This window comes from Lathamus discolor, chromosome 9 (assembly GCF_037157495.1).
Source record: "Lathamus discolor isolate bLatDis1 chromosome 9, bLatDis1.hap1, whole genome shotgun sequence".
In the NCBI taxonomy this organism is placed as follows: domain Eukaryota; kingdom Metazoa; phylum Chordata; class Aves; order Psittaciformes; family Psittacidae; genus Lathamus; species Lathamus discolor.
The window spans coordinates 9,171,301-9,191,550 of NC_088892.1; the positions used below are offsets into that span (position 1 = coordinate 9,171,301).

At 50.3% G+C, this 20,250-nt stretch overlaps 2 protein-coding genes across 2 annotated transcripts; both read left to right on the forward strand.

The window, feature by feature from the left end:
* The first annotated feature begins 124 nt into the window (after window positions 1–124).
* Window positions 125–8,648, forward strand: LOC136019210 (nuclear pore glycoprotein p62-like). Its single transcript, XM_065689112.1, has 12 exons — window positions 125–471; window positions 1,178–1,554; window positions 1,777–1,887; window positions 2,327–2,455; window positions 3,622–3,720; window positions 5,257–5,365; window positions 5,517–5,661; window positions 6,027–6,076; window positions 6,199–6,333; window positions 6,783–6,894; window positions 7,722–7,788; window positions 8,483–8,648. Exons 1-12 carry the CDS (start codon window positions 197–199, stop codon window positions 8,572–8,574), a joined length of 1,701 nt encoding a protein of 566 aa, XP_065545184.1. The 5' UTR covers window positions 125–196; the 3' UTR covers window positions 8,575–8,648.
* A 99-nt stretch (window positions 8,649–8,747) lies between these two features.
* Window positions 8,748–16,122, forward strand: RBM41 (RNA binding motif protein 41). The gene is made up of 7 exons (XM_065689114.1): window positions 8,748–9,759; window positions 10,404–10,520; window positions 11,036–11,228; window positions 13,331–13,535; window positions 14,298–14,674; window positions 15,220–15,367; window positions 15,683–16,122. The coding sequence occupies exons 1-7, from the start codon at window positions 9,752–9,754 to the stop codon at window positions 15,838–15,840; spliced, it is 1,206 nt and encodes a 401-aa protein (XP_065545186.1). The 5' UTR covers window positions 8,748–9,751; the 3' UTR covers window positions 15,841–16,122.
* Window positions 16,123–20,250: the final 4,128 nt, after the last annotated feature.

Below are 20,250 nucleotides of genomic sequence, written 5' to 3' on the forward strand. Positions count from 1 at the left end.
GACTAGCCAATCGGAGCGCGCCACCCTCGAGCGGCGGCAGGACGAGCCAATGGGTGCCTCCGGCGGGAAGCCCCTGGCGGTGGTTGGGGGGCGGGGGAAGGGGGCGGGCGCAGCGCGGCGGCGCCGTGCGTCATCGGAGCGCGCGGTGGTGCGGGCGCGGTGCCGCCGCTCGGGCCCGGTCCGTGCCGGCGCCGCCATGAGCCAGTTCAGCTTCGGGGCGGGCGGCGGCTTCACGCTGGGCACGCCCAGCACCGCCGCCACCACGGCCGCGACCGGCTTCTCCTTCTCGTCATCCGCGGCCGCGGGGGGCTTCAGCTTCGGGAGCGCGGCGCAGCCGGCCGCCGGCAGCCAGCCCTCCGGGCTGTTCTCCTTCAGCAGGCCTGCGGCCACCGCCGCGCAGCCCGCCGGCTTCAGCTTCGGGACGGCGGCCACGAGCAGCGCGGCTCCGGCAGCGAGCGTGTTCCAGCTGGGGTGAGGGGCCCGCGGCGGCGCGGCGGGGGCGGGGACCCCTCGGTGCTCCGCAGTGCTTTGAAAGTAGCTCTGAACGGGGGAGCCTGTTGCTGCTGTGCCGCGCAGCTCTCCTTGCACTGCTGTGTGTTTGGGAGCGGGTTCGGCGAGACCTGCGTTGTCAGTGCTGGCTTTTTCAAAAGGGTCTTAAGATTAAGCATAAAACATCTCGTCCTTTCTCATCCAAATCTGGGGTGCCCAGAATGTTTCTTCAGCCAAGTAGGATTGTTTTTTTGCCTTAGGAGAGGCTGTAGCTTTGAAGCGACTCTTTGGAACTGCTGTTATCAAAGCCTGGCAGATGGGAGCAGTGGGAAGGGAGCTCACACGGGGACTAGCAATGGAATTTAATTAAAACAAGTGTTATGTAGGGGATGTGGAAAGGGCGCTGAAGAGCCCAGAGAATAAGCAACTTCACTTGCACTGCTATAAACGTGTTCTGCTGCCTGTATGTGTGGAGGTAGTCAAGGGGGTGTAGTACAAAGAGGCTTAACAGAGGGTTGCAGATGGCAGGGGCTGCCATACAGTCTTTGTCAAAACTGAAATGCAAACCTGGTCAGTTGTGCGTGTTATGAATGTTGGTTTCTGCTGTCAGGAAGTGGCCTGTAAGAAACCTGTCTTGGTATTTGACTGGATGTACATTTCCAGCTGGTCTTTTTCCATTCTTCCCTAGGGCAAATGCACCCAAATTAAGCTTTGGAGGCAGTGCTGCAACTCCAGCCACAGGAATCACAGGGGGCTTTGCGTTTGGTAGCTCAGCACCGACCAGCACGCCCTCAAGTCAAGCAGCAGCTCCTTCCGGCTTTGCGTTTGGATCCGCCAGCACAAGCACCACGGCTCAGTCTGGGACAACTGCAGGGTTTACCTTCTCCAGCGGCACCACAACTCAGGCCGGAGCAGCCAACTTGAGCATTGGTGCTGCAGCGCCACAGACAGCGGGCACGGGGCTGAGCTTTGGAGCAGCACCTGCAGCTGCTGCCACCTCTGCTGCCAGCTTGGGAGCTGCAACCCAGTCTGCAGCCCCGTTCAGCCTCGGGGGGCAGAGCACAGGTGAGTCGTGGCCTTGGGATGGCCGCTGTAGTCAGGAATCCTGTCAGCAGGGAGGGCAGCTGGGGAGGTTCTGCAGCCTCTGCTTCTGCCGGTGTGCAACAAAGCGAGTGGCTTTTAAACCTTTGTTGCTTCTAATGTGACCGTTGCTGTGGTCAGGGGAAGCTACAGTGTCTCTGTTGTAAAAGGTCTGTCTTCTCCTTTTGCCTATGGCACTTGTTCCAGGCCTGAACTTTGGGTCATTAACTTCCACTGCAGCCACTAGCGCAGCCACGGCAACACTGACCACAAGTACGAGCTCGGGACCCACTCTGTCTTTTGGAGCCAAACTTGGAGGTAGGAAGTGATCTTGGGGAATAATTCCTCGAGGGATTGTGAATCTGCTGTTCCTTGTGGGAACAGTTTTCTAAACTGGACTCTGGAAATGGGCTGGAAGTGTTTGTTACTGTGAATTTGCAGTGGTATCAGTAAACTGTGGCAGTTCATATAGTCATTGTGCTTTGTATCCTCTCTTTTTTATTGGGTTCCACATGATAAATTCTGTGCCATACTTGTTGTTGGGGTGTAGCGGAGGGGAGCCACAGGTGTAATGGGTACACTGAGAAAACAGAGTTAAGGTTTTTCCACCTCAAAAAATATCTTAAAATTCTTTCACCCATAAAAAGCCTGGTATAGATGGGCAATTTTGTGTCCCATTCTGAACATGAGTCTTCTGAAAAGGGTGACAGCATGATGTGATTTGGTTGTACAAGGTGGATGCTTTTTCTGTTTGTAGTAACGTCCACATCTGCTACGACTGCCTCTACCAGCACAACCTCCGTTCTTGGCTCAACGGGGCCAACTTTGTTTGCATCTGTAGCGAGTTCTTCAGCCCCGGCATCTTCTACCACCACAGGCCTCTCACGTAAGTCCCAATATACAGATCCTGTCAGATGGGGGAATCAATCAGCAGCACATTTGGTGGCTCCTGTCAGTAGTGGAGCTGCAGATGCTGGGGTAATAAGGGAGGATTCAAAGGGAAGCTCTTCTTGATGTTTGTCGCCTTCCCTCTTTATGTCCATGCTTCTTTAAGAGTCGTAGGCTGACAGTGGAGACAGGCTGTGCTAAAACTGAGTATTCACACAGCTGTATGCGTGCAGGCTCCTCTGGTAGTAACTGGCAAGTTTCGTCTTGCAGTATTATTTCTATGGGAGGAAGTAGTGTTTGTTTTCTGATAACTTTAAGGCAGTAGCCCAGGTTTGGAGACAGTCCCAACAGCTTGCTTTCTCAACCTGCAATAAGATGTTAACACTTCAGTTCCCTTTTGATTATGGAGACTCTGTATAGTGAAGGTCAGTACCGACTAGAGTTAACACCTCTATTCCATACATTATGCTGTCTTACTGTGCCTTTAACATGTAGCAGCTCACATTTTTCTGTTAAAGCCATAGGGATTACTTGTAACTAGTCATCTGCAATTTGTAGGTACCATATATATACCAGCCTAACAGCTTGTATTTTCAGTAGCTCTACTAGGCTTGCATTGGTACTCTTGTGTCCAAAGCAGACCTTAATCTTAGTGTTTAAGATTGCTCTTAAGCTAGCGGGCACTCTCTGTTTACGAGAATGTCTGGAGCCTTGTTCTTAGATGAGCATAGGTGGGTTGTTCCCAGGCAACTGAAAATCAGCCAGCCCATTTCCTCTCGTATTTGCTGTTGTATTGCCTTAGCAAAATAGCCTCATGCCAAGATAGCACTTCCTGCATGCCAGCGTCCAGTACCCTTTGCTTATGTTAGCATTCGGTAGCACTTAAATGTTAGAGAACTCAAAACAGTTAAAGAGAAATGACAATAGCTTTGCACTTGGGTTGATTCCTGGAACATTCCTTGCAGAATTGCAGAGCATTCTGGCTGGTTTATAGCTTCAGCCTTTTTTAGTGTCATGTCCCCATGATCCTTCACCTGAGCAGTGATTGTGGTTAATACAAATACAGACCAGATGGAGGTGGGTAAGCAGGTGGGGTAGAGCTTTTCAAAGGGGCACTGCATTTAATGGGTTCCACAAGCTCTTCATGTTGTCTTCTGTTTACAGTTGGTGCCCCTTCCACTGGGACAGCCAGTCTTGGGACGCTTGGGTTTGGGTTAAAAGCTCCTGGAACAACAAGTGCTGTCACAACAAGCACTACCACTGGTAAGGACTGGATGCAGAAGTTAGCTGAAGAGAAGGAAGCCTGACGTCAATAGTGCAAAGGGCTACTCTAGTGTAGCAGCACAGCAATTCTAATTTCTAATGCCCTCCAGTAACGGTAAATAACACAGTATCCTCTTCCATCTCCCCAAGTGCACAGTTACTTACAACTTCTGGGAGCCTGTCCCCAGCAAAGGGACTTTGGGTGAAGGAAAGTCTGTGGGCTTTGATGTTCTAATCTGGAGCAAGTAAAGTAAACAGATTAGCTGCCCCTTCTCTAGCCTGCCTATGTAGGTGCAGGGTTGCTCTAAGAGGTGAGGGAGAGGTGTACTGATTGGCAGAGGGATAAGCCAAAAGCTTGGGGAGGGAATGTTAGGGAAAGATATTCTATGTTTCAGTTCAGCCCCATTAATCTGTTTCTTTGACATTACAAGCTTCAAATGAAACTTTTCTTCAAGGGAAAAATACCCCAAACAAGCCACAGAGATGAGTGCTGCATTTAGGTGGTAACTCATGTGAAAACCTGCAATAGAATTTGCTGCTGCACAGTGTTGGGATTCAGGACTGAACATCCATCTCAGGATACAGTTTCTATTTTCTGTGTAGTAACATGGATGCTGCTCAACTCTCACAGTCTTTCTAAATCTTGTTTCTGGAGTGACTGAAGAATTTGAGCTCAATGCCTAGAAGTGCTGTGTGACTGCCTGACAGTGCCATATGGTAGATGCTCTTAGCTTTGTGGAAACATACAAACCACCTCTTCTGCAAAGATGCAGGAGAAGATCTGGGTTTGCTAGAAGCTATTAGGTCTAATACTGAAAACTGAGGAGTTAGAGAGCAGTCTGGGTTAACACTTAATTTCTTTCAATAATGCCCAGGTTGGAATCATAAAATCATGGAATAGTTAGGGTTGGAAAGGACCTTAAGGTCATTTAGTTCCAACCCCCCCTGCCATGGGGGCGGACATCTCACACTAACCCATGTCACCAAAGGCTCTGTCCAACCAGGCCTTGAACATCGCCAGGGATGGACCATTCACAGCTTCCCTGGGCAACCCATTCCAGTGCCTCACCACCCTCACAGTAAAGAACTCCTTCCTTATATCCAATCTAAGCCTCCCCTGTTTAAGTTTTAACCCGTTACTGCTTGTGTTATCAATACAGTCCCTAATGAAGAGTCCCTCCCCAGCATCCCTATAGCCCCCCTTCAGATATTGGAAGGCTGCTCTGAGGTCTCCACGCAGCCTTCTCTTCTGCAGGCTGAACAGCCCCAACTTTCTCAGCCTGTCTTCATATGGGAGGTCAAATGCATGCTGCTAATTCCTCATTTTACTGGAACTAGTGGTCAGGCATTTACTGTCCACTAAAACTGTGTCAAGATGTGCTTCACTCCCTTCTTGCCAGATGTGAGATTTAATTTTTGTAGGGGCCCTGACTAAGCTCACACAGCACTGTGCTTTAGAAGTGCACATTAGACCTGTTCTGTGTTTGATAGCGGATGTGTCCTCTTGTCTCGCTTGACTCGAATCTCTTCTTTCAGGCACCACTACTGCCTCTGGCTTTGCTTTGAATCTTAAGCCATTAACTACAACTGGTGCCACTGGAGCTGTGACTTCTACAGCTGCCATCACCACAACAACAAGCACCAGGTGAGTAATTTGGCACAAGTGACTGTGTCCTGCTGAGGGCAAGAGGCAGTATCAGTGCTGGTGCCTGGTGGGGCAGGGGGAGGTGAGTGGTGCCATGTTTATGTGTTGGGTTTTGATCCTGTGTTCTGCACTGTCCCACACTTGCCCTCAGTGCGCCCCCGGTGATGACCTATGCCCAGCTGGAGAGTTTGATAAACAAGTGGAGTCTGGAACTGGAAGACCAGGAGAAACACTTTCTCCATCAAGCTACACAAGTTAATGCCTGGGATCAGACGCTTATAGAGAATGGAGAGAAGGTAAAGTGACATCCAGTGCAACCTGGTTTGGCAGCTTAGATCCTTAAACGCATGTAGTATTTCAGGTGTAGATGTGAATTATATCTATGTGCTTTTGAAAGGCTCATTGTATGTCTGTTCTGGTTGATAGATGTTGATGCTTGGAAGTCTGTTCTGTGAGTTTACACTCACAGAACTTACACTCACTTATCTTAAGGTGGAGTTTCAAAGCCAAACCTCTGTTGTTCAGGTTTTGGTCTGTAAATCTTTATGTAACTGTTTCTTGTAGACATTTGTATGGTACCAGCTTTCTCAGTTCCACCACTCTTGTTTTATGAGTTGCCTTTTGAATTTTGGTAGTATAACTCAGTGTCCTGTGTTTCCAGATTACTTCATTGCACAGAGAAGTAGAGAAAGTGAAGCTTGATCAGAAGAGGTATGACACTGTGAATGCTTGAAATTATGCAGAGAAGAAACACAATCTTCTCGTGTTGTAAGACAGCAGATGTAGAAGGTACATGAGCTGTAAGTGGTTTGCTAAGCATTTTGTCTTTTCAGACTGGATCAGGAACTGGACTTCATCCTGTCCCAGCAGAAGGAGCTTGAAGACTTGTTGACCCCTCTGGAGGAGTCTGTGAAGGAGCAGAGTGGGACCATTTACTTGCAGCACGCAGATGAAGAGCGGGAGAGGACGTAAGACACAAATCTGTGTTGGACATGTGCTGAGCAGACTAATGTAATGATCCAGTCAGCAGGAGCTGGGATGTGTGACAGCATTGATCTGTCAGAGGCCTTTGTCAAGCATGTAACCCTGTTTTATGCATGGCAACTTAGATTTTAGGCATTAGAAACAGGGAAATGTGACTGGAAGCCCTTGAATCGTCATGAAAATCTCTTTGGGTGTTGTGGTCTAATCAGCTGTCTGGGAACAGGTTACTAATTTTGGCATAATTCGTGATTAAGAGAGACAGAGGTTAGGCATTACCTCATCTGTGTGCTAGAATGCATCTCAGGGTGCTGTTCCCACATACCTGCCAGCCTTGAAAGGTGCTTAAGCTAATTCGGACTGCCCAAAGATGGTGTGACAGGGAGCACTGAAGTTCACTTTACATTTCTGACCTTTGTTTTTGTGTGTTTTGCAGCTATAAACTGGCTGAAAATATAGATGCTCAGTTGAAACGTATGGCACAAGATCTGAAGGACATCACTGAGCACTTGAATACGTCAAGAGGCCCGGCAGACACAAGTGACCCGGTAAATCCAAGCTGTATTTTTTGCATGTTCTTCATTTGTCCACTTTTGGATACTTGTGTGTTTGTAGCTTCAACCTGGGAAGGGTGTTTCGTTTTGTCCCTGGGTTAGTTCTCTTGTCACAGAACTGGCTTTATCACACCGCACAACCAGCCTGACACACACGTAGTTACTCTGCGGTTCTGTTAATAGGTTTCAAAGTGTCCCATTCTGTAGGAACCCTGGTTATCTGATTTCTTACTTTTGCCAAGATGACAGCTTGTTTCAGACGCAGCCCTTAACCCTGATGTGTCTGCCTGCTCCACCACTTGCATCTTTCTTGTTGCTAATTTACATTTTGATTAGAATGCCCTCTGGGGTTATTGGTTCTTTTTTCTTATATTACTTTTGTATCCTCATGAAAACAAGATGTGAATTGCAGCTCTTTCTGATTTGTATTACATTGATCTTGATGCTCTTTGTGGTTTTACTGAGAAGCTTGCTTATTTTTTGCCCCACTAAAAATTTCCCTTCACTGTTACAGACTGAGTTTTTCCCATTCCTTTTTTACTTTGCCATCTCAGGCCTAAGGTGATGAATGTGGTTGCTGGGTCTGAATTGGAATAAGCCGAAGCCATGGGCACTGAACCAGTCTCTTTTCCTGATGGTAAAGAGAAGAAAGTTGCTTCACAGACTTCCCTGGGGCAGTGGCTGCTAAGTTAGCGGGGTTGTACGTTTGGGACTCTGTGTTGCATGGTGTTCCAAAGGCAGGGACAGGGAGTCTGTGTCTTTTACTGCTCTTGGTTTTTATGTAGTATAAGAAATGACTTGCACCTTCTGTTTGTGCTCAGCTTCAACAGATCTGTAAGATACTGAATGCACACATGGATTCATTGCAGTGGATTGACCAGAACTCAGGTGAGAGTTGTCCTGCAACTTTTTGGGAATGTAAATAGAAAGCAGGCGTCCCAAAAAGGACAGATAGAAATGCATCAGTGCAAAGCAGAGAACTGAAAACCTGGTGCTTTGTTCTGTCAAACTAAGGTTAAATATTTCAACTTCTAGAATATTGTGGGTTTTCCCTTTGGAATTGATTTGTCACTGGTGCCGGCAGCCTCACAGGGGCATGGCAGAATAAAGCAGAGCTCCTCTCAGCAGCACCAGATTGCACTGTCTGCCTGCAGTGCTGGGAAAGTGCTCACACTTCAGTTCTGTCAAGCGAAGAGTAAATATTTCCATTTCTAAAATGTGGAGTTTCCATTTGGAATAGGAAAATTGGTGCATGAGTTTGTGTTTACTGCTTGGGTAAAAGCAGGCACACTACTGTCCCTTTTAAACAGTATGACTGGCTTAAGTCAGGGCTGAATTTGTCCTTTTCCTCCAGAACATGTATGCTAGCTTCGACATTCCAAACATGCCTTTATCTGGAAATCTGGTGCAGCTCCTGTGGATCAGAACTGACTTCACAGAATGTGTGCTTTGTGGTGTTTTTTCCTCCTTTGTGCACTGTCAAGGCTGAGTGACTGTCAAAATGGCAATGGTTTTCTTTCCCCTTCTGTGCAAGGTTGTGGTTTAGGGTGACTCTAAGGTTAATCTCTTGTTTCTCCCACAGCCGTGTTGCAGAGGAAGGTAGAAGAGGTGACAAAGGTTTGCGAGAGCCGCCGCAAGGAGCAAGAGCGCAGTTTTCGGATCACATTTGATTGAATTACTCGAAGTTTAATGAATTAAACTAAAGTCTCCACAGAAAAGAGGTTTTTGGGGACCTAGGCCTCAAATCATTACGTGGGTTTGTTTCTTTTCTTGCAGTAAAATGTGGTGTTTGTTCCAGAGGCAGTCTTTGCGGTGTCTGTCTGGAACTCACCCACTCCAGTCTGAGACTGCATGAGGTTTGTGCAGAAAATCTGTGCTCTTTGTTCTTTGTAACTGCTGCAGAGTGGTGAGAAACACAAATGCTGCCCCTGAAGGACTTAAGCAGTAGGTGACTCCCTGGCTGAGCCCTCCAGTACTGCAGTGTAACCTGGGTATGGTCAAGTGGGACTTGGTGATCGTTTATTCAGGTCCCTAGAGAGAAGATTTAATGAAGAGGTGTCCTTGGAAGGAGCTGCAGCAGTCTGAGACTCGATGCTGTTGCTGCTGGCTGGAGTCTGTGTTCATACTGGGTGTGCTTCCAGTGGTGAAAGCAGGCCTTGTTTTCTGTACTCTGACAGTAACCTGCTTTTGTGCTGGTACCTGTACGCAGCACTTCTATACAATTAAAAATGATTAGATGTGCCAGTACTTGTGTGGTGATTTGTAGTGCAGCTGGTTCAGGAAAGAGCCTGGTCAATGGGTCTGCTGTAAGGCTTTGTCCAAGACATTGTCCTGTCACTGTGGATGATAATGCACATTCCAATGTATTCTTACTAATAGAAGGGAGTGAGGGATCAGGTGTTTAGCAGAACAGCTCTCACTCAGTTCTCCTTTGCACTTTATGCTTCTGTTCTGCACAGTGCTGAAAATGTGTAATGGGCTTTACTTTATATTTACCTTCCTCTGCCTGGAAAGAACGGAAGGGTTTGCTAGCTGAGTAATTTACTGGCTATAACGTGCTTTACAGCTTGCGAGTTGCTCTTTAGCATTGTTCCTGGGTGCAGATTTCCTCTCTAAGGAAGGAGGGGGGGCGCCTCATATCCGCTACAGTTACGGCTGGCGTTGAGGGACATGCGGGAGGCCCTTGCAGAGGGGCTGCAGCTCGTTCGCCGTGGGTCTCGCTCTGGGAGCGCAGCCATTCACCCTCCCCAGCGGCTGCCGCTAACCGGGAGGGAGCGGCCGGGTGCGGCGCCGCGCTCGGCCCTGCCCCTTCCGCACTACGGCTCCCGACGGCCCGTGCGCGGGTGCGGCGATGCGGCGGTGAGCGGGGCGGCTGCGGGCCCGGGTCGGGCTCGCTCCCGGCAGCCGCGGCCGCGGGCAGCGCTCGGCGCGGGGGGGATGCGCTGGGCCGCGGGTTCGTCCCCCGGGGGTGCCTGCGTGCGGTGCCCGCCTGCGTGCGGGTCCCCCCGGGGAGGCGGAAGGGAGCGTTCCATGGAGCGCTGCTCGGGATGCGCCTCTCTGCGCCCGCGGTTCTCTTGGGACATGGGTTGGTGGTGGCCTTGGCGGCCCCGGGGTAACGGCTGGACCTGGTGACCTTAAAGGTCTTTTCCAGCGTGGTTGGTTGTATGATCCTTCGTGAACTGTGTTGAAACTAGCAATGTCTGTTTAGGTACGGGTACAGAACAACTTTCCTGCAATAAACGTAAGATTACATGTGGTTTAGGGAACGAAAAACGTAACAGGAAAGCTTCCAGGGATATTTATAACTTTCACAAAGTAGTCCCAGGTTTTGTTGGCTTTTCTAGGTAGCATTAATACAGCTTTGGTCAGGTAGTTTTGGTTCCTTGTTGTGCTTTAAATCCCATAAAACCATTAAGGAGGCAGAGGGGACTGTCACAGCGCTGTGTTCTGAACGGTGTTTTCCCTGTTGCCTTATTGACCATCTCTGCTCTTGTGCACCCCAGGGTCAACAGCAGCCTGTCCAGTGATGAGCTCCTCCTGGAAGACTTGGAGACAGAAGGAGAGCGGCAGCTGAAGAGCCTCCTTCACCACCAGCTCGATACCACTGTCTCCATCGAGCAGTAAGTCCCAGTCAGGCCCCTGGAGGGGCTGCAGAGGGTCTGGTGGGCAAACTCTGGCCATGCTAGGGGCAGCAGCCTCACTGAAGCCTCTTCCTGTGTTTGATGCAGCCTGTTGTCTGCCAAAACAGCTGTGTAAACCCTTCCTCCTTTGCTGGTCTCCTGCCAGGACACTCCAGCAGGAGATAAGCACTCCTTATCTCCTGGAGCAAGCACTGGTAGTAACTTCTTTTAACCATTAGGTGAAATAAAACTGGTTTGCCTGGGCAGATGCAGGGATGAGTTTCTAGGCTGGCCTGCTTTTGCGAGGCATTTGGTATTACAGCATCGAGAGGTGCCTCCTGACCATGTTCAGGCACCTTCCTGCCATGTGGGATCTTGTGGGCTTGGAAAGGGTATGGAAAGGGAGGGTATGAAAACACAGCATCTCTTCTTGGTGCCCAAGCATGGCTGGGGAGAGGCCAGCCCCTTCATGTTCCCCCAGTTTCTCAGCACCGTTGTGTTGCTTTGGGTTACAGATGCAAGTCAAAGCGGAGATGCTTCGCCCCTGCAGCTTTTTACAAGCCTTTTGGGGAAGAGGCTGCGGGGGCTCTGACCCTGTCGCAGTTCCAGGCCCTGCAGGAGAACAACAAAGAAACTGCCTCTCTCCGGGAGCTGGGGCTCTCCGACTCCGAGATCCTGCTCTGGAAGAATCGGGCTTCAAAAGCAAAGGTAGGCATGCTCTGCTTGGAATGTGAACGTGGTCATGTCCCTCTAACCCCATAGCCTGTGGCAGCCTGGTAGAAGACATAAGTCCTTTATAAACCCACTGGCAAAGAATGGCTGCTGTATGTGTGTTACCTGTAAGCCAGCATGATCCCACGTTTCTTTTGGTCTGTTTTCCTCGGTGGAATGGTCTGTGCTAAAAGCTGTGGTGGAAAGAAGAGTTGGTCCTTTGGAACACAGCCGAACTTGACTGTATTCCTGCTTCTGCTTTGATGGTCTCAAGCAAATCATTTCACCTGTTTATACCTGTGTAAGAGGGATTTAAAAGCTGGAGGAGAAAAAGAAGGAAACAAAGCACCTCAACCTCCTCCTTTCTGTATTCTGACACATCCTTGAATCTCATTACTAGCTTGGGATAGCTGTCCGTAGGGAGACTGTCCTCAGGGGTTTGCATATGCTTCAATGGGACCTGAAACAGCCACATAAAAATAGCAGCATAGAGCCGCTAGACGAAGCGTGTGATTGCAGTGTTGTGCCCGTCTTCGGGTACAGTTTGTGGCCAAAGCAGGTTTCTCCCCTTCCCTTCCCTCCACCCTTTTCTTTCACATTCCAGAGACAAGGGGCTTTTGGGCTCGTCCAGTGTCAGCACTGGAGTGTCCTGCTTTTAATGTAATAAAGCAGAAGGACTTGGGCTGATCCTTGGCCTCGTCTTCCTGACCAATAGCTGTGTGCAGGCAGAGGCAGGCTGTGGTAATCATGGGTTTGCCTCTCTCCAGCCAGCCATTACTTGCTTTGGTGTTTAAATGCCAACCCAACCCTGGTGTGGCCTGCATTAAAGCTTCGATTAGAGGGTAGTGGTGTTAACTGAAGAATGAAAATGAATGTCAGCAGTAGCAGCTATTGTGTTCAGTGTGGAATGAGTTCTGGGATGTTTCGAAATACAGATTAGCATGGAAAACAATACCCTGACAGAAAGAACCAGCGGCGTTAGCGTACATCTGCGGCTCGTGAGAGAAGAATACTTAGAGGGAAAGCTCAAGCCAGGTAGCGATGTGCAGCTTTGTATGTGGAAGCTCTGAGTGAAAGATTCCAGGGAGCTGAGGCAGAGAGGACTTCAGATTGCCTGTGGAGCCCTTGGCACAGCACTGAGCGCTTCTGTTACTGTCAGCTGCTAAGTTGCAGCTCTTTTGAAAACAAAGTACTACAAATGATTCCCTACAATTGTTTTCTTCATATGAACAGCCTTTTGTGCCCCAGGGAGGCCGTGAAATAGTGAATGGGAGCTGTGCAGACGTGGGCCCATGCAGTCAGGCGGGAGAGTACTTATGGGGAAGTCTTTGTTGGATTGTGCAGGGAGAAAGCCTGGCTCTTGCGTGAGGCAGAAAGATCTGCACAGTAATTCTTGAACTGAATGTGAGGAATGAAAATCATCTACAGCCCCATGGAAGCGTGTTCTCTGGGTTCTGATAGAGGTGGTTGTGGGAACAGCAGGTGGGTTATGTCTGCGAGCTTCGGCAGCGTGAGTCTGGTGCATCTTAGCAGTGCCCTGGCCCTGTGCAGTGAGGTTTGTTTATACAGGGATGCTGCTCATAGCCAGATTAGCTCTGAGGTCTGTGCAGCAGTAACTGTGGCTTCTGGGGGCTGGTTCATGTGAACACTGAATCTCGTAAGGGATTTAGTCCTTAGCACATACGTATCTTTGGGTGCCAAATGGAAGCTTACATAAGGCGTTCTCAGTGATGTCAGGGTCATAGACCAAAAGCTTGTTGGGAAGTTCAGCTCAAGAATGCTATAGGCATGGGAAAAGAAATACCAAAGGGGGTTGTGCAGTTACTGCAGGTGGCCTTAGAAAACAGGTATGGCTGGCAGAGGGACACAGGCACCATCAGTGAGGCCAGGGAAAGGAAAGCAGCATAGAATTTGGGACAAAGGCTCTGTCTCTCATGAGCTGAGGCTTGCTGAGTGGTTGTATTTCTGTCCTACCCTTGCAGTGACCTGCTCTTTAGGGAATGGTTCCTAGTTGCACTCACTGTGGGGCTGGAGGATGGCTGTGTCTCTGAAAAGGAAGCACGTGCTGTATCTGAGCAAAGCTCTTGCCTGCCTTCCAGGGCTCTGGGCTGGGAGCAGCCCCGGAGGCCACGCAGGACCGACTCCATGCCATCCAGGAGAAGATGGAAGAGCGTCAGCGCATCCTGGCTCTGCCGCAGAGGTTTGCTGGCAGCAAGCAGCTGAGCCGGCGGGAGATGGAGATTGAAAATGCCCTCTTCCAGGGAACAGACCGGCACTCCTTCCTCCGGGCGCTCTACCACGAAGGTCTGTGGGCTCAAAGCTGTTCCTGCCTTTGTTCCAGCATGCAGAGCTAGGGTGTGGGAGTCCAACACATTTCTGTCTGGCCTTCTGTCCCTGAAGACATGGTTCTGTTTTGGCACTGTGTGGGAGGAGACATTTTCTTCTCTTACATGAGCAGACAGAGAGTGGGCTCTCTGAAGTGTTTAATATAAAGGCTTGTAAAGTCCATCTCTGTTTGGAAAGCCTGGATCTTGATGTGGTGCAGAGCTGCCCAGCTCAGTATGCGGAAGAGCAGCTGGGGCTATGCTTTGGCTGGGGCTAGAAATCATCCCTTCTTTCATTTAACTGCAGTCTAACAATGGTGGGAGGGAAGCAGAGGCACGGAGCAGGAAAGAGTAGGAGTGATCCGTTAAAGGCCAGTAGCCAAATGGAGTTGGAGCCCAGTTGCTGATTCCCAGTCCCTGGGATAACAGCATTTCTTGCCGTGGCGCTGTGGTCCCCGAGCAAGGTTGAGGCTTGTAGGCTGGGAGATGCCCTTCTCACATCTGTCCTCATTTCCATTAAATAGAGTAAAGGACCTATCATTGGTCAGTTCATGCCATGGACCTTCTTTAAACCTCGGAGCTTAATCTGATGTCCCTGGAAGCTTATATTCCACATAGTGGTGTAGAAAGGTAGCATGGCTCATCCTGGCCATGCATGCAGGAGGAGGAAAGTGTTGAAGGAGTCAGGTTTCCCAGGTTCTTGGTGGTAGTCACATTTCCATGTTTCTCCATTGTGGATTAGATGACACTCAGAAGAGGATAACAGATGTAAAGGACCCCATGGTTCATCTGGAGAGTGTTTACCAAGAGCTGCTAAGCAAGAGGCACCCTGAAGAAGTCCAGCCTACCAGGAGCGATGCATGCTCATGCCCTAACCTGGCCCTGCAGGGGCCTGCAGCTGAAGAGTCATTGCTTCCAGGCCAGGAAGAGCAGGCAGAACAGGAAAGAAGTCCCAGCCTTCCTGCAGCAAAGCCCCACCAGCCCCCTCCAAGTCTTGTGGTTATCAAAGACCCTGTAGAGTTTGTCCCAGAAGAGGAGATCTGCAAGAACCGTCTCTCAGAGGAGGAACTCCGGAGTATTCCCCGCTTCTCATCCTACAACCCTGGGGACCCCAGCAAGGTGTGTTGAGCTGAACCAGCATTTATTCTTCCTTGCTAGCGTGCCCTGAAGCTGCTACAGCAGCCAAAGGCTTCTCTTTGCTGTTGCTTAGAGGGTGCTTGGTTGATCCTTCTGGCCAAGGGAGAGCAGCCTCCACTCTGGGAGAGAGGGAAGAGGACCTTTGGCTCTAGTGGGATGTCACCCAGCCTGGCAAAGAGCTGAACTTCAGCCCCCAGCCCCTCTTGGAGCTGGCATGTCACTGATCAAAAAGCTGTGACTTCACTCAGTGCTTAACTGGTACCTGGAGCTTATTGTGCTTTATAAATAACGAGTTACCAGCACTTGGCACAGGCAGGCATGACGATGCCTTGAGTGCAGAGCTGCCTTTCTCCATACACCCCACTCTGTTCCAAACCCCACTGTTAGCATGTGGGTGAAGAAGGACTCTGGGATGGCAGAGGGACTGAACTAATTCATACCTTTGAGGGTGTATGGCCTTGGGACCAGGCTGGAAGGTGTCTGTTTGCATGGCACAGGCTGACTTATCCTTTGTGTCTCTGGAGCAGGTGCTGTACTTGAAGAATCTGGGCCCTCGAGTGACGATGAAGGACCTAGTGTCCTTGTTTGCTCGGTTCCAGAAGGAGGACAGCCCACCGATCCAGTTCCGCCTCCTGAGTGGCCGCATGAGGGGTCAGGCTTTCCTCACCTTCCCTGGTGAGTCACTGCCTTGTGCCCTTCAGTTCCTCCCTGACCCAGGAAGGTGCCACATCTTCCTACAGGGCACTGGGCTGGCGCTATACTTGCTCTCCAAGGAGAACGAGGCTTCTCCTCAATTCTTCTTCTTGATTGGAAAAGGATTCGTCAGAAGGGATGCAGTCTGTTAATGTGCCATATTTACGTTGGGATGTCACTCTGGTCGGGAGATCCCAGTGCTGCACTGTGTCATGGTGCAGGCTGAGGGTCTGTGAGCCAGGAACACCACATGTGTCTGTGCTTTGTAACCTGTGCCCGTTTGCTTTCTCATTGCAGATGTTCAGTCAGCGCAGGACGCCATGCACTTGGTGAACGGGTACAAGCTGCAAGGGAAGCCACTGGTCATTGAATTTGGGAGAAGCAAAGGGCATTCGCCAGAGGGTGACTCTGCCATCCGCTGCTCCTCCGCTGGAGGGAACCCTCCTGCTAAGTAGGGGATGGATAACTGCGAACCTTGTGGATTTGCATTGCCATGAGAGCTCCTTGATTGTAACTAGGACAGCAAAGGACTGTTGGGAGTTAACATGGAGGTCCGTGAAATCTCGAAGTGAGGAAGGCAGAGAGCTGGGCACCAGGCTTTTCTTTGAGAGACGAGCACTGCCTTTACACTATTGGGGTGTACTGGCTTTTTCCTCTTGTTCTGCATGTCTGCCTTCTCAGCCCTTTGGCAAGGAGAGGGGGAGGAAGCCTTGTAAATAAATGTATTTATTACACTATTTCCTTAGGGTGTATTTATTCATCTTTCTTCTGTGCAAGTCTTCTAGAGCCAAGTGTGCTGTGCTCTGCAGGACTGTGTCAGCAGAGTTCAGTCCTGGCCTCTGTGCTGGGAGCTGGACTGGTACAGGCCCTGGTGTTCCCTTGCAGCAGTATCTCAGAGCTGTCTGTATCAGGGGTTTGGTGTGTCAGTGCTCCCCAAAGAACTACTGTTATTTTGTTGTCATTCTGAGCAGAATTGGTTAAAGCAGCTCTTTCCCTTATTTCTGGCCCCTGGTGCAGCGGAAGATACATAGGCGTGATGGGCGTAATTGAATGCAGCTTCCTGAACTCAGCACACAACAGAGGCCATTGAAGAAGGCAAAGAGCATACCAGCAAGAGACCTGTGCCCAAGCCTGTTGCTTGGAGAGGGGTTTGCTGGGACACAGCCTTTGTTCTGAGCACTGCACATGTTCTTAGGTCTGTTCATTGTGAAGTAGCTTTACGTTAGCCTAAAGACAGCAGTCCAGATAGGAGGTGGACCTGAAGGCAAAACCAGACCCTTAAAAGTAAAGCAAGTGGTAGGTTGCAGGCTGCTACCTGACACCGTGTTTTGTCTTCTGTCCCTTGTTTGGGGTCTACTCTGAGGCCATAGGGAAGGTCTCAGTGAAATGCAGTTTGTTGGAAGGAAGCCATGGCCAGAGCTAGTGGATCTGTCCTGGGTATCTTCTTATCCTTCCCTATTTGAGAGGAGTCTACCGGACTCAAATGTTCCTTCATCCTCCTGTATCCAGAGAATGGGAGCAGAGGGAGAGTAGAAATCCGTGCTGAGCTGGTGTTTTGAAATCCTCCTGGTTCTTGTGTTTCAGTGGTAACACCTTCATGCCCCTGTGAGCTAAGTGCATCTCCGTGAGCACAGTTCTTCAGTGATCAGTCTCGATGGCAGCTGCCATGACTGGGGAAGCATTCAGCTCTGTGGGGCTATGAATTGCTCTGTACAGAGGACATCTTTACCCCGGAGAAGCCAGATCCCTTTTGGCTTCCAGCAAGGAAAAGAGAGAATTTCTCTGGATAAGTCTCACCTTCTCTTTAGCTTTTTTTGGGGGAGGAGTCGAGGTTTGATTTATTTACTCGCTTATTTTCAACTGTTTTTCACCTCCTCAAACCGCATTGCACATGGTCATGAGAGCGCAACGCGCGCTGCTCCCACACGGTGGCGCCACTTGCCTGGCTGTGTCCCGCACTGGTCCTGCACACCGGCTGTCCAGGGGATGGCCTGAAACAGGCAGTGGGGCTGGGTGAACCGGGACCCAGGGCCTTTGGGCTTCCTAGTTCTGCTACTGCCATGTCCCCTCAATGATGGCTCCTTGTCTGAAATTGAGAGAGCATCAGGAGCATTATGCTATAGGGAGAGGCTGATGCTATGTGTTTCAGCAGCAATCCTTTGTGCTGGGGCAGCAAGCGCTTGGCCAGGAGGAGGATTGATGCCCACAGTCAAGGGGTTGGTAGTTTGTTATAGCCGCAGCAGGAACTGAGGTCTGAGGTTAGCTCTGTTGTGCACTGGGGGCACTCCAGCCTGCACGCCCTCTGTTTTTCTCCTTAATTTTCCTCCTTTTAACCCAGCAAATCCAAGTTGACCATAAAAGAAGTACTGGAAAAGCATGGGGACCTGGTGAAAGCTTCACCCCCCAGGCCTGACTTGTCTCAGCCCCCCTACTGCCCAGTAGCTCAGCACATTAGAAGATTGGTGTGGTCCAGAGGAAGGTGGAAAACCAAATGCCAAACTTAAGAGCAGAAAAACAGGCTACAGATATGAGTGTGTGTGTGTAAATTCATATATAGGAGCACAAAAGGCATAGACAAGGGATCCTTTGTGGCAGTTGGTACAAGCGGTGAAGCTCCCATTCGGCTCTTCCCTTTTGGGTGGAAAGCAAGATTTGACAGATCAAAGGTGGAGGAAGCCACATGCGGTGGAGACAGAGGAGGAAGAGACTTGCAGGTCCTTAACAGACAGGAGCAGGAGGATCTAATGGAGTGGGAGAATGTGAGAAGACCAACGGGGGATGTTTCTGTGGAACAGAAGATTGACTTCAGCAGAGTGGGATGTGCTCCGGTGCAAGGTAATGAATCTGTGGCTGTGCATCCCTGCTGGTTTGGGGAGTTCTGGAGAGAGCAGGTCAGAGTGGGCTGAAAAGGACTGACATTCCCCATAAAGAATGAGCCGGGCTCTTGCTTTAAACTGCCTTTATCTCAACCCACGAGCTTTCTTTTACCCTTCGGATCCTCTCCCCTATCCCACTGGGGGAAAGTGAATGAGTGGCTGTGGGGCTTAGTTGCCAGCTCAGGTTAAAGCACAACAGTCCTTTTTGGTGCCAGATGTGGGGTATGAAGTGCTTGAGATAAGGACAGATTTGATTGGAATGTGCTAGATTGAATTTATAGCTGTTATTGCTGTTCAGCTCTTTATTGATGGGCTCCAATGCTTGCCGTGGGTCTTGCTTGCCTTTCTGTATGTGAGCCTAGTGCTTGTAGTGGCTGCATTTTGCTTCTGTTTCTTGTTGTGGTGCCTATCATCTTACTGTGCTGTGGCTGGGAACACCGATAACAGCCATGGCCGTGTGCCTGGGCTGGCAGATGCCCAGGGCATCGCTGCTGAACTCGAGCGTGAACTGTGGTTCACACTGCGGTGTGAGCTCGAGTCAAAGGGACTGTGACCTGGGGATGAGACACCCCGAAGTGTCTGTGGCCGCGGTTATGTCCATGCTGCAGCAGGCATAATTCTGAATGGACTGGGGCCCAAGGATGAGTCCGTGCTGGAGCAGATACACCCTGAAGCATCTGTGCCTGTGGATAAGCCTGTGCCGCAGCAGGAATACCACTGAAGAGACTGGCTCATAGATGAGGCTCTGCTTGGAGCAGGTGCACCTTTAATGGACTGCAGTCCATGGATAAGCCCAAGCTGGAACAGGGGTTCACTGAATGTTAAACCTTATGGTCTGGTCCAAAGGGACCAGGGTGAAGAGGGCAATACCTTTAAATTGTTGTAACACGTTTGAACTGCATGTACCAGAGCTACTGCAGCAGGAACCACCTGAACCAATGGAGGCCAAGCCTGATAAGAAGCAGTGCAAGTGCAGCAGTGACCCAGCCTGAGCTGGCTTTGGTGCCCAGTGACCCCCCATGGGCTCTAAACACCTGCCTGCCGATGGGAAGTGCTGAATGAATTCCGTATTTGCTTTGCTTGCACTCGTGGCTTTTGCTTTACCTGTTAAACTGCCTCAGCCGCAAGGTTTCTTACTTCTACCCTTCCAGTTCCTCTCCTCTGTCCCACTAGGGGGAAATGAGCAGGTGGCTGTGTGGGGCTTAGCTGCTGGCCCAGGTTAATCAATGACCCTCCCGTTTGAGATGGAGTGAGAAGTGCTGCCTGAAAACAGAGGTTCTGAAATGCCACCAGGGGCTGGTGCTGCTCAGAGCTCGGAAGATGGGAAGCAAGACGTGCACATGTTAACTGCTAAGCTGTGCAGCAGAAGCTGAAAGCGGCGCTGGTGAGGTCCACAAAGGAGAAGGCTGGACTGATGGGGAGTCTCAAGGATACCGAGATGCACTTCAGAGTGCTGCAGGAGGCACAGGTTTCCTGCAGGGGCCCAGAGAGAGAAGCTATGAAGAGGCCAGGGTTGAGGGCTGGCTGGTCGGCACTTACTGTCATCGCTATGGCCTTGGGAACAGGGCAGGAGGCATCGCGGGCTCTTGGCCTCTTGCCCACAGTGTTATGGGGATGATCATTAATAAACCCCTGGTTTCTTCACTTGTGCTCTAAGTCATCATTCTGGTGGGGCAGGGGGGCCTCCTCACCCTCCTCTGGTCCTGCAGGGCTGGCATGGCTCTTCTGCTCCCTATTGCTGCGGACTGCGGTTCCAGCAATAGTGCTGAGATTCAGGATTTGGACCCTTTCACTTCAGTAGCAGCCTTGACTCCATAGGTCTGACCAGCCCACACAGCAGCTGAACTGGGTCCCTGCCTGTGTTTTCCTCTTGCGTGCGTCTGTTTGTTTGTTAAATAGTGTAGCAACACAAGGTTCCTTGGACTAAATTTATCTTCCTGGGTAGTTATGGGAACAGTCATCGGCACCGTGACGCTGGGGCTTGCAGTC